Below are 14,697 nucleotides of genomic sequence, written 5' to 3'. Positions count from 1 at the left end.
ACATTATGTGAAACTTACCTTAGAATGAAGCCCTTCCAGCAGGGAGCTTTCACCACTGACAAGGCTTCAATCTGTCTTCCTTCCGGGTTCGCAAACTCCAGCTGTATGAGTGGCCGGAGATGTGATGACATCATGTGTGCGAGAGCCACTGTTTACGGCACAGGACTCTGAAGGAACGGCCCAGGTGGATGTACAGTAAATATATCCTAAACGGTGCACGTTTTGGAGATATTTACAGTACCTAAAGGTAAGCCTTATTATAGGCTTACCTATAGGTACAATTCATGCATGGGAGTGTACTCCCACTTTAAGTGTGTACCCAGCTCACAGTGGGAAGATTAAACAGAATCTGTGCCTACTCGCTGTATACACTGCACACACATATAGTCCTTGTACCACAAGTTGGCCCCTTTCACATGGGGCTGTCCGTTTTTAGTACTCTGCTTGCTCAGCGGGGATCGCTCCATTGATCCCCGCTGAGCCAGCGGATGACAAGTCCATCTCTGCACTCTGTGCCGGGACGGACCTGTTGGAGAGTCCGCTCTCCCCTATGGGGGGATCGGATGATTAGGGACCGCCTGTCCGTTTTCATCCGATCCACCAGACGGATGGAAAATAGGACATCCATCCATCTGGATTTTGAGGAGCAGATCGGGGCAGATCGGATGTCAGCGGACATGTCACTGCTGACATTCGACGCTCCATAGAGCTGTATGGAGCGACCGTTCAGATCCGCCTGAAAAAAATGACAGGCGGATCTGAACGGTCTGCACATGTGAAACAGTTTCACAGACACATATACAGTAAACCTGATCATTTATTTTTTTAATTAAGTGTTTCCATCACATATCCTCCCTTAGATTAGGGTCTCCAGAGTCTCCCTCCCCCCTTACTCCAGGGTCTTCAGAGCCTACCCCCCATTTACATCATGGTCCCCTGAGCCACCACCCCTTTACATTAGGGTCCCCTGAGCCACCCTCCCATGCATCGGGGTCCCCAGAGCCACCCTCCTGTGCATCAGGGTCCCCAGAGCAATCCCCCTTACATCAGGGTCCCATGAGCCACCCCTCCTTTACATTAGGGTCCCTAAAGCCACCCTCCCATGCATCAGGGTCCCCAGAGTCCTCCTCCTTACAAGGGTCCCCAGAATTATCCCCTACTTGTATTGGGCTCCCCAGAATGACCCCACAATATATAAGGGTCCCCAGTGCCCCATACTTACATCAGGGTCCCCAGAGTTATCCCCTCCTTGTATTGAGCTCCCCAGATTCCCCCACCTTATATAAGGGTCCCCAGAGCACCCCGATACTTACATCAGGGTCCCCAGAGTTATCCCCTCTATATATACATTAGGGTCCCCAGGGCCCCTTCCTTACATCAAGGTTCCCAGAGCCTTCTTCTTAGATCAGGGTCCCCAGAGTTTCCCAAACCTCACATTAGGGTCCTCAGATCCACCCCCCTCCTTACATCAGGGTCTAAACATTTCCCCCCTTCATCAGGGTCCCCTCCCAAGAATCATCCCTTCTTATATCATGCTCCCCAGAGCCACCTCCCTTACTTCAGGGTCCCCAGAGCTCCACTCATTACATCAGGGTCCCCAGAGCTTCCACTTCTTACCTCAAGGTCCCTATAGCCCCCATACTTACATCAAGGTCTCCAGAGTTATCCCCTCCATACATTAGGGTGCCTAAAGCCCCCGCATTACTTCGGGGTCCCTAGTGCCCCCCTCATTATATTAAGGTCCCCAGAGCCCCCCTCGTTATATTGGAGCCCCCAGAGTTCCCCCTTCTTACAACAGTGTCCCCAGAGCCAGGAGAGCCCGCCTCCTTACATCAATGTCCATATAGCCCCCATACTTACATTGGGGTCTCCAGAGCCCTCCTCCTTATATCAGGGTCCCCAGTGCCCCCTCATTAAATCGGGGTCCCCAGAGCTCCCCTCGTTACATCGGGGTCTCCAGAGCTCCCCCTTCTTTCATCATGGCCCCCAGAGCCCCTTACCTTATACCCCAGAGCACACCTCCGTACATCAGGGTCTCCAGAGCTCTCACTCTTACATCAGGGACCCCAGAGCCCCCCTTCCTACATCAGGGTCCCCAGAGCCCCCCTTCTTACATCAGGGTCCCCCGAGCCACCTTTCTTACATCAGGGTCCCCATGACCCCCTTCTTACATCAGGGTCCCCAGAGCTCTTATCCTCACATCAGGGTCCCCAGAAAATCCCCACGCATACATCAGGGTCTTTAGGTCCACCCTTCTTACAGTATCAGGGACCCCAGAGCTAACATTAAATATAAACCTCCAGCAGTTCCTTACCTTTTCTGAGTTCATAACATGCGAAGAACGGGGAAGGTGGGGCACTGGCTGTGGACAGGTGAAGGAGGAAGTTCCACACTGGGGGGCGGGGTCAGGCAAACTATGTGGTTGGTTTCTAGCAGCCAACCACTAACAGCTGCAAGAGTGAGCCGGGAGGCTTGGCAGCAGCCAGCCCAGGACTGCAGGAGAAAGTTCCGCTCTCCGGATGTCGGGGGGGGGGGGGGCAGGGCAGACTCATAGTAACCACGTGGTTGGTTGCTAGATGCTGGGCAACCAATCACTGCTGGCCTGGCAGCGGAGAGCAGGAGCTGAGACTGCCGCGGCTAGACTCCAGAGGTGTCACTGCACCTGGTAAAATAAACAAAAATTGTCTAATGTATGGCAACACGCGGGTTCAAGGGGCAGCTGCTTTGGGCCCCACAACAATGACTGGGTCCTGGGCAGCTGCCCCTTTTGGCCTGCGTTAAAGACGGCCCTGAGCGTAACAAATGTACACATACTATAATGCAGGCCATACATGGGTTGAATCCCAAAAAATTTTCTTCCGAAAATCAGAAATTTTGTGCGTTTTATGAGCCAATAGTGACACCAATGATTTTGAAATTCAACCAACCAAGCCTTCAATTCCACCTCATGTTGCTACAGAAAATTTTTTTTGTGACCGGGAATCTTCTTTTCTTTCTAAGAATGTTCTTTTCTTGCACTCATGCGCATTTCTTTTTTGATTATATGTTTTGCATGATTCTCCCATCATTGATTAGAAATTTGTTCATTTTTTACAAAAATTTCCAACATGGCCAATCACTCAAAATCGATGACCACATGAAAATCAGCTGTTGCTACAGCCCACTAATGATGCAAAATCCAAAAGAAAATTCATAGTTATGAATGAGGAAATTCTTTTGAAATTTGACCCATATATGGCCTGCTTAAAGATATAGCTGCTAGGAGTGTGTTTAAAAAGCCCATGATCCCAGTGACGCTTTAAAATGGTGCTGGGACTCAAGAAGTTAAAGTATAACTCAGAGATCTTCAAACTACGGCCTTCTAGCTGTTGCAGAACTACACATCCCATGAGGCATTGTAAAACTTTGACATTCACAGACATGCCTAGGCATGATGGGAATTGTAGTTTCTGAACAACAGGAGGGCCATAATTTGAAGACCCATGAAACTGAATAGAAAGCCTTTTTTGTTAGTTTCAGATAGAGTGGAGAGGGATTAGAACACCTGGCAGCTTTTTATCACTGCCAGTGATAGACCCTCCTTGATTGTCCTGGTGATGTCATCGCTAAAAGTGAAAGTGAGGGGAAATCCTACATTTTGAGTGGTCACCAAAACAGGAATAGAGAAGAAATCTTTTTATGGGGACACTAGTGGACTACCTGGGTGACTACCAGACATTTCACTCACTTTGCAGGGATTTCCTCTCATTTCCTGTTGTAGCTAAGGAACAAGTGAAAGGACATTATCTGCAATGGGACACAGATGGCAAAAAAAAAAATTTCCCCTCAGTACTAGTTTACCTTTACCAAAAAACCTGCTTATGCAAATAAGGGGAGTTTGCAGATAAAAACAAACTGCAGCTTTGACTAAATTGGAATAATGCCCTTGCTATAGGTGTAGACCATTTCTGTACCTCATGAGGCCTAGCTATTATTGTTCACCTTCATGAGGTATGTAAATGGCCTACACCTATAGCAAGGGCATTATTTAACTTTATTTAGAGCTGCACAGTTTGTTTTTATCTACAGACACCCCTTACCTGCATAGGCAGTATTTTGGTAAAAAGGTGAACTAACCCTTGAAGGATTCTTATCCTGGTGTGTTAGCTTTGTGAAATGATCCTTATGTGTCCCTCTTTCCCATCTTAGAATGTTGAGTGGTGAAATAAAAAAAACAGCAATGGCACAGTACACATTTTTATTCAGGACAGGTCCTCTTAAAGCATTGCATACTTATGTCCAGCCTCTCATATTGTGTCAGTCTCCTCAGCACACAGGTCACATGACTGACATCTTCTGCCTCGTACGGCTCGCTGACATGTTTCGGGGGAAGAAGGCCTGGTTCTCCCAGAGTGTAAACAGCAGCCTGATCCAGATTTGGGGTTAGAAAATCTCTCTCATACTTTGTACTTTAGATCATGTTATTGTACAGTGCTAGAATGGAAAACTGACCTCTAAATATGGAGGGCCTCTGCTTACATGAATGTGTCTCTCATTTACCTATAAGCTGTCATTGTTTATACACAAACACCTTTTAGAAGTAGGTAATTCTGCTTAACTAGGCCGGAATTAATAACAAGGGGTCTTATTCAATGAGACTGTGCTAAGGGCAAAGTTCAGTCATCATGGCAACCAGATTCCTTCCTAAAGTCAGTACTGACAGATGAACCGATGGATGTTCTCTACTACCACTCATTGTTTATATTACAGCATTAGGGCTTCTTCACACTAGCTTTAGTCCCTGAAAAGCAACCCACACTTGGATCGCTCATCAGAGATCATTTATCAGGTGTGAGGAAGCATTGTATTACCTCCTCACTGCCTGTTTTAACCTCTTGAACCCCGCACTAGTGTGCCACAAACCACATCTATTACACGCAGTTGTCCAGGGCTTGCAGAGCGGCCCCATTTCCTTGAATGGGTCACATTTGGCAGATGCTGCGCCCACCGAACGTGTCAGGGGGTATAATTGCTGCTGTAGCCATGAAGCAAACTGTTGCAGCCACAGCATGTGTATACCCCAGCCTCTGCCTCTACAGCTAAAGGGGGAGCTGTAATAATCCAGCTGAATTGCAGGGTTTTACTGTCCCTCATCTGTTAGTATGAACGAGCCCTTACAGTACTTTCTATATGTTTAGTAGGAGAGCTTTTCTTTTAAATGTAGGGCTCCTGCCCCAAGCAATAGTGTCCCTAGTTTAAATTTCGAGCTACTGGGCTGTAGTCTGCCTGAGCTCCAGTCCATAGTTCCGCTTTTTTCAGGCTTTTTCCCCATGGGCCCATTCACACGTGTGGTTGGGGGGTGGTAAATCCCTGTGTTGCGGCTGCCCTTTTACCACCTCCCAACCGCTACCCCCTTTAGCTGTAGTGGAAGCAGCTGGAGGTGTACACATGGCTGAACAGGTGTACAGAAATCATGCCCCCTTTTGCTTTCAATGCATGTGTGGGGATCAAGGGGCTAAAGCAGGTAGTGAGGAGGCAATATAACACCTCCTCATTGCCTGTCAAACGCGATTCAGAGCGATTGAAGAGCAATTCAAATGCAGATTACCCTTCAGAGAACTCCAAGACTCTTTTACACTAGCAGCTTGGGTGCAGTTACACCATGCAGTTGAGCCACATTTTTACCACCCCTCAAACACTCCCCCTTTAGATAGAAGGGCAGTGGTGGTGTGGGGGATATACTGCAGCAGGAATTGTACCCTCTATCACACTCAGTGAGCACTACTTCCCACTGAACATGACCTATTTATGTGAACAGGGCCTCAGTGCAACCAGCCTGTATCAGCACAAAATGCACACAGTTGCGGCACGGTAGTCAGGCATTTGAGGGGTTAAAACAGGTGGTTGGGAGGCAATGCAATGCCTCCTCACCACCTGCCAAATGTTTTCTGGAGAAACGCGGACCGCTCTTCAAGTGTAAACAAGGCCGAAGATTAGTGTTAGGCCTCACTCACACATGCCAGCTGCAGCAAGAATCCAAAAAATACCTGTGGCTGGACTCACAGGTGGATGCACTTCACAATGACAACCTGACAGCAGTTACAGCCATCTGCAAGTGTTCAAATTTAAATCGCACATGGAGTGATTATCCATGTTAGGGACAGATTATCATTCTTGGATACAAGCAGTGCAGCTTTCCTTGTCTGCAGTCTGTCTGTGGTAAGAGTTGTGCATCAGTCACTCATGTATCATAGTTGCCAACAGTCCCGATTTTCCCGGGACAATCCCGATTTTGGGACCCTCGTCCCGATTGGAGAGTGTCCCGAATCGGGATTTTCCATAAGGAAAATCGGGAATGTTGGTTTTTTTTTTTTTTTTTTTTTTTTTTTTTTTTTTGGAGCAGCGGGCTCCAGCAAAATGGCGGCCGGCGCTGCCGCTCTAGCTGCCTCTAGTGGAGAGGGGAAGGGGGCTCGATCCGTGCAGCCAATGAAGCGGCTTCTTTGGCTGCACGGCCCCTCCCCTCTCCACTGAAGCGAGCAGAAGACACGGCGCCGGTGTTCTGCCATATAGTGTCCTCGTATCAGATAGTGTCCGCCTCGTACTGCGCAGGCGCAGCGCCTGCGCAGTACGGAGGAGCAGGAGATGCCGAAAATGCCCGAAGTTGATCAGCTGACCATCAGCTGTACACGGCGCTCGGGCACCTGTTAGCGATGGCAGTGTAAGAGGGCCCCTCGCGGGCTCGCTTCGCTCGCCACGCTTCGGGCACGGCCTCGCTGCGCTCGGCAAATATTTATTCTAACTCTATGTCCACTTGGATAGTAGGGAATGATCCTGGACATAGGGTAAGAATAAATGCGCAGGCGCCGTGTACAGCTGACGATCAGCTGTTGAACTTCGGAGACTTTCGGAGTCTCTTTTGTCCTCCGTACTGCGCCTGCGCAGTACAGGGAGGACACTATACGATAGGGGACTGAATTCGATAAGACACCGGCGCCGTGTCTTCCTGAAAGTTCCCCAGCCCCGTACTGCGCAAGCGCTGCGCCTGCGCAGTACAGGGGGTCCGCCATTGCCGAGGGGAACTTTCTCGGCAGAACACCGGCCGCTCCTCCACTGAGCGGGGGCCGGGCTGCATTGAGGGGGGGAGGCTGCACTAACTGAGGGGGGGCTGCAATAACTGAGGGGGGGGCTGCACTAACTGAGGGGGGGGCTGCAGTGAGGGGGGCTGCACTAACTGAGGGAGGGCTGCAGTGAGTGGGGCTGCACTAACTGAGGGGGGGGCTGCAATAACTGAGGGGGGCTGCACTGAGGGGAGGCTGCACTGAGGGGGGCTGCACTAACTGAGGGGGGGGCTGCACTGAGGGGGGAGGCTGTACTAACTGGGGGGGGCTGCACTGAGGGGAGGCTGCACTAACTGGGGGGGCTGCACTAAGGGGGGGAGGCTGCACTAACTGAGTGGGGCTGCACTGAGGGTGGGCTGCACTAACTGAAGGGGGGCTGCACTGAGGGGGGGCTGCATTAACTGAGGGGGGGGCTGCATTAACTGAGGGGGGGCTTCACTGAGGGGGGGCTGCACTGAGGGGGGGCTGCACTAACTGAGGGGGGGCTGCATTGGCGGGGGCACCTGATGCAAGGACAGACTCTGGCGGGGGCACCTGATGCAAGGACAGACTCTGCTGGTGGCAGGCGACGTGGCTAGTGACACGCTCAGGGATCCCACTGATTCGGCATTATGGTGAGTTGAATGATTTAATTTTATATTACAATGTAATAATAGAAATAATGCGCTTCAATCATCCTGACACCATAACAACCATGGTGCCGGGATGATTGAAGCGTTAACACCAGGTGTTTGGAGTATCTTTATCTGCTGATTGTTAAACTTTCTAGAATACACATATTTCTATTGTTGTGTAGGACCTGGGGCTGCTGTCCCGTCATTTCCCTCTCCCCCTTTCCCTCTCCCCCTTTCCCTCTCCCCCTTTCCCTCTCCCCCTTTCCCTCCCCCATTCATCTCAGACTCTAACCATACCCTCTTGAGCCACGCCCACTTTCCGCGTAAGCCACGCCCGCTTTCCACGTAAGCCACGCCCACTTTCCGCGTAAACCACGCCCATTTTTCGCCGCGGCGCGCTTCGCGCGCCGCAACTATTATTTTTTACTAGGCCACGCCTACAAACGAATGCCCCGCCTCCTAATTATTGATTGGCTCCGCCTACAGCAAAAAAAAGTGTCCCACATATTTTTTTTTCAATGTTGGCAACTATGATGTATGGATGTACATTCAGGCATATGCATGAAGATCTGTGCAGCCATCAGCCTGTCACTGATTTAGGCCAGGTTCACACTAGTTGCGGCCACGGCTTGCAGCAGGGGGTCCAGTGCGTCCCTGGTCTCTGTTTCAGCTGCGGAACAGGTCAGAATTTTTGCCTGAATTTGGACCTAAAACTGAGCCAAAAGACGCACAGGACCCTTTTCCAGTGTGGACAGCGGCCGCCCCGGAGCTGTGTGAACTGGCTCCATTTACAGCCAGTCACATTCTCCTGTCATGCGAATTGGATGCGTGAAAATCCACATCCAATTTGCATAAGTGTGAACCCAGGCTTAAACAAGGCTGGTGGCATGTGGCTGCATAGACCGCCTGTGCTTCCATTAGAGTTGCCACCTCATCCCTTTAAACCCGAACACATATGAATTACAAGGGTTCTGAGGCTCATTAAATGCAGATAAGGCACCAAGTGAGTTTGATTACCACCTTAATCAGCCACAGAACCTGTGTAATTCATATGTGTTCAGGTTTAAAGGGATGAGGTGGCAACCCTAGCTTCCATACAGATAAACACCGCCCTTTGCACAGATGTACAGATCCGTTCACCCGTGCGAATGAGCGCTAACTGCCTGACAATCCCCCAGCTATTGCTTCCCTAGGCCTAGGTCTTAATGGTAAATCTGAGCCCATACACATACTGTACATATAAAGTCAGTTAATGCATTGTGGTTTACATTACAGAATCTGAAGGCGGTGTTACTACAACTCATCACCATGCTCATTACCTCTTCAGCAGTGATGCAGCCCACCATGATACCCAGAGGTATGAACAACCAAAAGTGAAAAGGTATTTAACCGCTTGCCGACCACACTATAGCCGAATGACGGCTACAGCGCGGCTTGATAACTCTGGAAGGGGGTACATCGACGTCCTCCCAGAATCCCGCTCTTGCACGCACCCGGGAATATCTGTGACCGCCGAGTCCAGAGGACCCGGCCCATCACGGTAAACGGCTGCTGATAGTGCCCGTTTACCACGATTGCTGAGTCAAACGACGGGGCGATCACTTGTAAACAAACCGGCGTCATGTCCGGTTCCTCTCTCCCCGCTCTGTACAGTGTGAGGGGAGATGGGGAGAGATCAGTGGCAGCAGCGCTGTGGGCTGGATGTGTAGTGGCAATAGTGCTGATATGTGCACATTCCAGCCATCCATACTCAGCATACTAATCCATCCATCCATGCTCACCCATCCATACTCAGCATACTCATCCATCCACCCATGCTCACCCATCCATACTCAGCATACTCATCCCTCCCCATCCATGCTCAACATACTCATCCATCCATCCATCCTCAGCAATACTCATCCATCCATGCTCAGCCATCCCATCCACCCCAGCCGTACTCAGCCGTACCCAGCCATCCCATCCATACTCAGCTATACTCAGCCGTACCCGGCCATACTCAACCATACTCATTCATGCTCAGTCATTCCATCCATACACAGCCACCCCCATTCATGCCACATCAGTTCTCATCTATGTCACTACAGTGCCTCATAAAAGTGTAATAGGTAGTCAAATTAGATTTGAAACTTATGTCCCTGCATGTTGGGCCTCTCTATGTGGCCAGGCTGTGGAAAAGTCTCACACATGTGGTATCGCCATACTCAGGAGGAGTAGGAGAATCTATTTTGGGGTGTAATTTTTGGTATGTACATGCTCTGTGTTAGAAACATTGTGTAAATGGACAACATTGTGAAAAAAAATGCGTTTTTTATTTTCTTTACACATTTTCCAAAAACTCATAGAAAAAAATGACATGTTCAAAAGACTCATTATGCCTCATAGATTATACATTGGGGTGTTTTCTTTCCAAAATTGGGTCATTTTTGGGGCGTTTCTATTGTCCTGGTTCTCCAGGGCCTTCAAAAGTGCAAGAGGTAGTCAAGAATGTTGGGCCACTCTATGTGGCCACGCTGTGTAAAAGTCTCACACATGTGGTATCGTCATACTCAGGAGGAGTAGTAGAATGTGTTTTGGGGTGTAATTTGTGCTATGCATATGCTGTGTGTGAGAAATAACCTGCTAATATAACAATTTTGTGAAAAAAAGTCTTGATTTTGCTAAGAATTGTGGGAAAAATTTACAACTTCAAAAAACTCACCATGCCTCTAACAAAATACCTTGGAATGTCTACTTTCCAAAAAGGGGTCATTTGGGGGGTATTTGTACTTTCCTGGCTTGTTAGCCTCGGTTCACACCAGAGGCGGCACGACTTGCAGTTCGGCTCACCGAGGCGACCTGCACACGACTGCCGGGGCGACTTGCAAAACGACTTCTGTATAGAAGTCTATGTAAGTCGCCCCCAAAGTCGTACAGGAACCTTTTTCTAAGTCGGAGCGACGCAAGTCGGTTCCATTGTACTGAACGGTTCCATTGTACTGAACGGGACGCTACTTGTCAGGCGACCTAGGTCGCCTGACAAGTCGTCCCAGTGTGAACCGAGGCTAAGGGTCTCAAGAAATGAGATAGGCCGTCAGTGCATCAGGTGTGATCAATTTTCAGAGATTGGCACCATAGCTTGTAGACTCTATAACTTTCACAAAGACCAAATAATATACACACCGATTTGGGCTATTTTTACCAAAGATATGTAGCAGTATAAATTTTGGTCAAAATATATGAAGAAAAATTACTAATTTGCTAAATTTTATAACAGAAACAAAGAAAAATGCATTTTTTTACAGAATTTTCGGTGATTAAATACCACCAAAAGAAAGCTCTATTTGTATGAAAAAAGGACAAACATTTCATATAGGTACAGTGTTGCATGACTGAGTAATTGTCATTCAAAATGTGAGAGCACCGAAAGCTGAAAATTTGTCTGGTTAGGAAGGGGGTTTAAGTGCCCAGTGGGTAAGTGGTTAAAGGGATTTTATGAACAGTACAATATCTGGTCAAGCCCTCAGCCTTCTATGGAAGCATCAGGTAAGGCTGAATTTACACAGGTGGCCATTGGCACAAAGTTTGCTGCATTCAGAGACCGCTACATGCAACTTCTGGACGGTGCAACGCATACAAACTGGACAATAAGCTATGGCCACTTAATGTGTAGCCAGAACTCGGCAGAAACATCAACCCTGGATGCGTTGTTTGTCGTGTCCAGGGTAGGTCGGAGGCACAATTGGCATATAATCACTCAGATGAAGGATTACATCTGTACAGCGGGGAGGCTGGCCATTGATTCTTAACAAAGTATAAATCTGACAGATGTTGTTGTTCACACACAATGGGGTAGAATAACTAAACTTGGAGAGTGCAAAATCTGGTGCAGCTCTGCAAAGAAACCAATCAGCTTCCAGTTTCTTTTTTGTCAAAGCTGAAAAGCTGATTGGCTACCATGCACAGCTGCACCAGATTTTGCACTCTCCAGTTTTAGTAAATCAATCCCAGTGTGCGCATGCAATTTTTTAAAACTGCCAGCAAGGGGATTTTTTTTCCCTGCGCCCGATGTCAGTTTTTAAAAACAGCGCGGTGGTGCAGGGCTCAGCCCACACAGTCGCTTCTGTAAAGGTGAACTTAGCTTTTAGGTAAAATGGCAGGTGCATGCACATTGGGTGACCCACACAGAACAGGGGTGAGCACTTTGGCCTCTTTCACTAGGGTTGACTGATCGGGTCTGCCTGTCAGTTTTTCAGGTGAACTTAATCGGACCCTACATTATCCTCTATGGAGCGGCGGGTGTAACCAAACATGTATCTGTTTACACCCACCAACATCCAATCCGATCCGATCCAATCTGCTAAAAACAAACAGATGGGGATCCCCACCCATCTAGCGGATCGGATGTCCGTCGGGTGTAAGTGGACAGGCGGTCCATTTACATTCGACAGCCCATAGAGGAGAGAGGGCTGTGTCTGTGTCAGCTGTGTATAAGTGGACACGGACCAGCAATCCGCCTACACAGCGGGAATCAGCAGAAAGGATTCCCTGCTGAGCAGGCAAGCTACAGGCGGAGTCTGCCCCATGTAAAAAGGGGCCTTGGGGGAGAGGGCAACAATTTTTCTAATGGCAGCCGCAAGGAAATCAGATTACCTCATTTCAGTTTTGACTTCAGGTCTAGCAGGCATCTTACAGAGCCTTTCACTGCTTATGTGGTCTGTGATCTGTCTGTGTATTGCTAACCCTTACTGTGGTAAGTACTGTTAAAGATGGTTGTACAATAACATGAGTTACTATATTCCTTTAATTTGCTGATATGGTGCTAATATGTGGGACATATTTATTTCAGAATATATAACAGTCTGGATTATGCTGAAAACAAGGCTACTGTCTTCCATGCCAGCTTCCTAAAAACAAGCGCCAGATCTAAAGCTAACAATCCGATGGCCCTTGGACATTTTATCCTCCCCCCAGCTTGTCTTCACGAAGGTTGGTATACATGCGTGAGGTTTATAAATCTGTCTAAAAATATTATTCACACTATCTTATTTTTGTATGTAAAAGAAATCAGAAGAGAAATTGGCAGCTTTATCTGGGAACAGGATGACACATTACAGAAGAAGCAGGTCAGTACAAAATAAGAGTCTTAAGCTGGCCATTCACTGATCAAGCTTTGACTTGTCTCTAATGAAATGGCTGATATTTGAGCAGTGAGTGGCCCTGTTGGCATGCTGCAGCACAACACCTTTTGAGCCACCATTTTTTTTTACATTCTTTATTTATATGAACATTTTTACATAGAATGTGGCAGGAAAAAAGTATACAAAAATAACGAGTACATCATTGTCAGGCAAATGCATGGAATGAGACAAAAACAGAAGAAAGAGGGCGCACCGGTCTTGTGCATTATCCTTAAAAAGTTTATTAAAGAAGAACACGTAAAAACTACTACTCACAAGGGTAGATGAAAATCACGCATAAATGATCTATGGCTAGTGGTATTCGGTCCACTGGTAGCAGTCTCCAGATCCTATGGAGAAGACGTGCAGACTGCTGCTACTGACACGCTTCGAAGGTAGCACCTTCTTCTTCAGAGCCCATAGAATGTACCATGTATAAACAGAGAACTGTAAAGAATGGGTTTCCATACAATGCATGTTTTATTGCAGAATAGACAACATGTCCCTTTAAAAAAAAAAAAAAAAAAAAAACCCTGCCTGCTTACACATTTTTAAGGGACTCATCTAAAAAGTAGTAATGTGGTTTACTACTTCTTTCTGCTATTAGAAGCTACTCCAGCACACTTATCAAGCATGGCTGTGTGCTTAATACATGTACTTTGCTTGTCTAGTTCCATTAAAGTATACACTCTATTAATTTTTATTGAATTGGGAGAGAAAACTAGGATTGCACTGATACTTTTTTTTTTAAGTACTCGCCGGTACCAATTATCGATAGCTTTTTTTTTAATGTGTGACAGTGGCACTAACATGCAGCACTGATGGGCACTTACTGAGGCTTGGACTGTGTCAGTAGTTTATTTTTATTTTATTTTTTTTTACAGTTTATTTTTTACAATTTTATTTTTTTTATTTTTTACAATATATATATTTTTTCTTTTGTTATTTTTTATTTTGCAATGCTTTCTTTGTGTGTGTGTGTGTGTGTGTGTGTGTGTGTGTGTGTGTGTGTGTGTGTGTGTGTGTGGGGGAGGGAGTGAGACAAAGAAAGGGAGCGAGGACAGAGATTCCCTAGGACGACACCGCTAAGAGGGAGGAGGACTCTGGGGAGAGGGTAGAGGAGCCGGGGACGCAGAGAGAGGGGAGGAGGACACCACTGAGATGGGAGGAGGACACCACTGAGAGGGGGAAGGAGCCAGGGATCCGGAGACAGGGAGGAGGATACTGGAGAGTGGGCAAAGGAGCCAGGGGCCTGGAGAGAGGAGGACACCGCTGAGAGGGAGGAAGACCCGGAGGAGGAGACAGGGGGACAGTCAGTGTGATCAGTGCGGTGGTGGGGGCAGTTAAAAGCACTGATCTCTTTGTGTGGCTTTTAATAAAGCAGCTGACAGCCGAAGGAGGGACAGGAGGAGAAGCGGCTGTCAGAAAAGATATACAGGGAGATAGGTGCTTGTAACTGCCCTCACCGCCGCACTGATCACCTGTAAGGCTGCCTGGCCACCCCTGCTGAGCGTAAGGATGCCTGGTCCGATACAACAGGTATTGGATCAAGCATCGGAGCATTTGCACGAGTACTGATACTCGTGCAAATGCTTGGTATCAGCACTGATACTAGTATCGGTGCAACCCTAGAAAAAAACTGTCACATGATGAAATGCAGAAATGTGAAATTTTCCATCGGATTTTCCGACACACAAAGTTTGAGAGCAGGATATAAAATTTTCCGACAACAAAATCCGTTGTCGGAATTTCCGATCGTGTGTACACAAATCCGACGGACAAAGTGCCACGCATGCTCAGAATAAATAAAGAAAGAGATGAAAGCTA

At 47.8% G+C, this 14,697-nt stretch overlaps 1 protein-coding gene across 1 annotated transcript in view; it reads left to right on the top strand.

Moving 5' to 3' along the window:
* The first annotated feature begins 4,357 nt into the window (after positions 1–4,357).
* Positions 4,358–14,697, top strand: part of TERB2 (telomere repeat binding bouquet formation protein 2) — a 29,674-nt gene continuing 19,334 nt past the window's right edge. Inside the window, exons 1-4 of the mRNA XM_073618943.1 lie at positions 4,358–4,421; positions 8,987–9,068; positions 12,540–12,679; positions 12,755–12,816. Coding sequence (XP_073475044.1) covers positions 4,358–4,421; positions 8,987–9,068; positions 12,540–12,679; positions 12,755–12,816 — 348 coding nt within the window. The remainder of the gene's footprint in view (positions 4,422–8,986; positions 9,069–12,539; positions 12,680–12,754; positions 12,817–14,697) is intronic.

This window comes from Aquarana catesbeiana, linkage group LG03 (assembly GCF_042186555.1).
Source record: "Aquarana catesbeiana isolate 2022-GZ linkage group LG03, ASM4218655v1, whole genome shotgun sequence".
Classification (NCBI taxonomy): domain Eukaryota; kingdom Metazoa; phylum Chordata; class Amphibia; order Anura; family Ranidae; genus Aquarana; species Aquarana catesbeiana.
The sequence above is the reverse complement of the archived record's forward strand: the minus strand, read 5'-3'. Positions and strand labels throughout refer to the sequence as shown.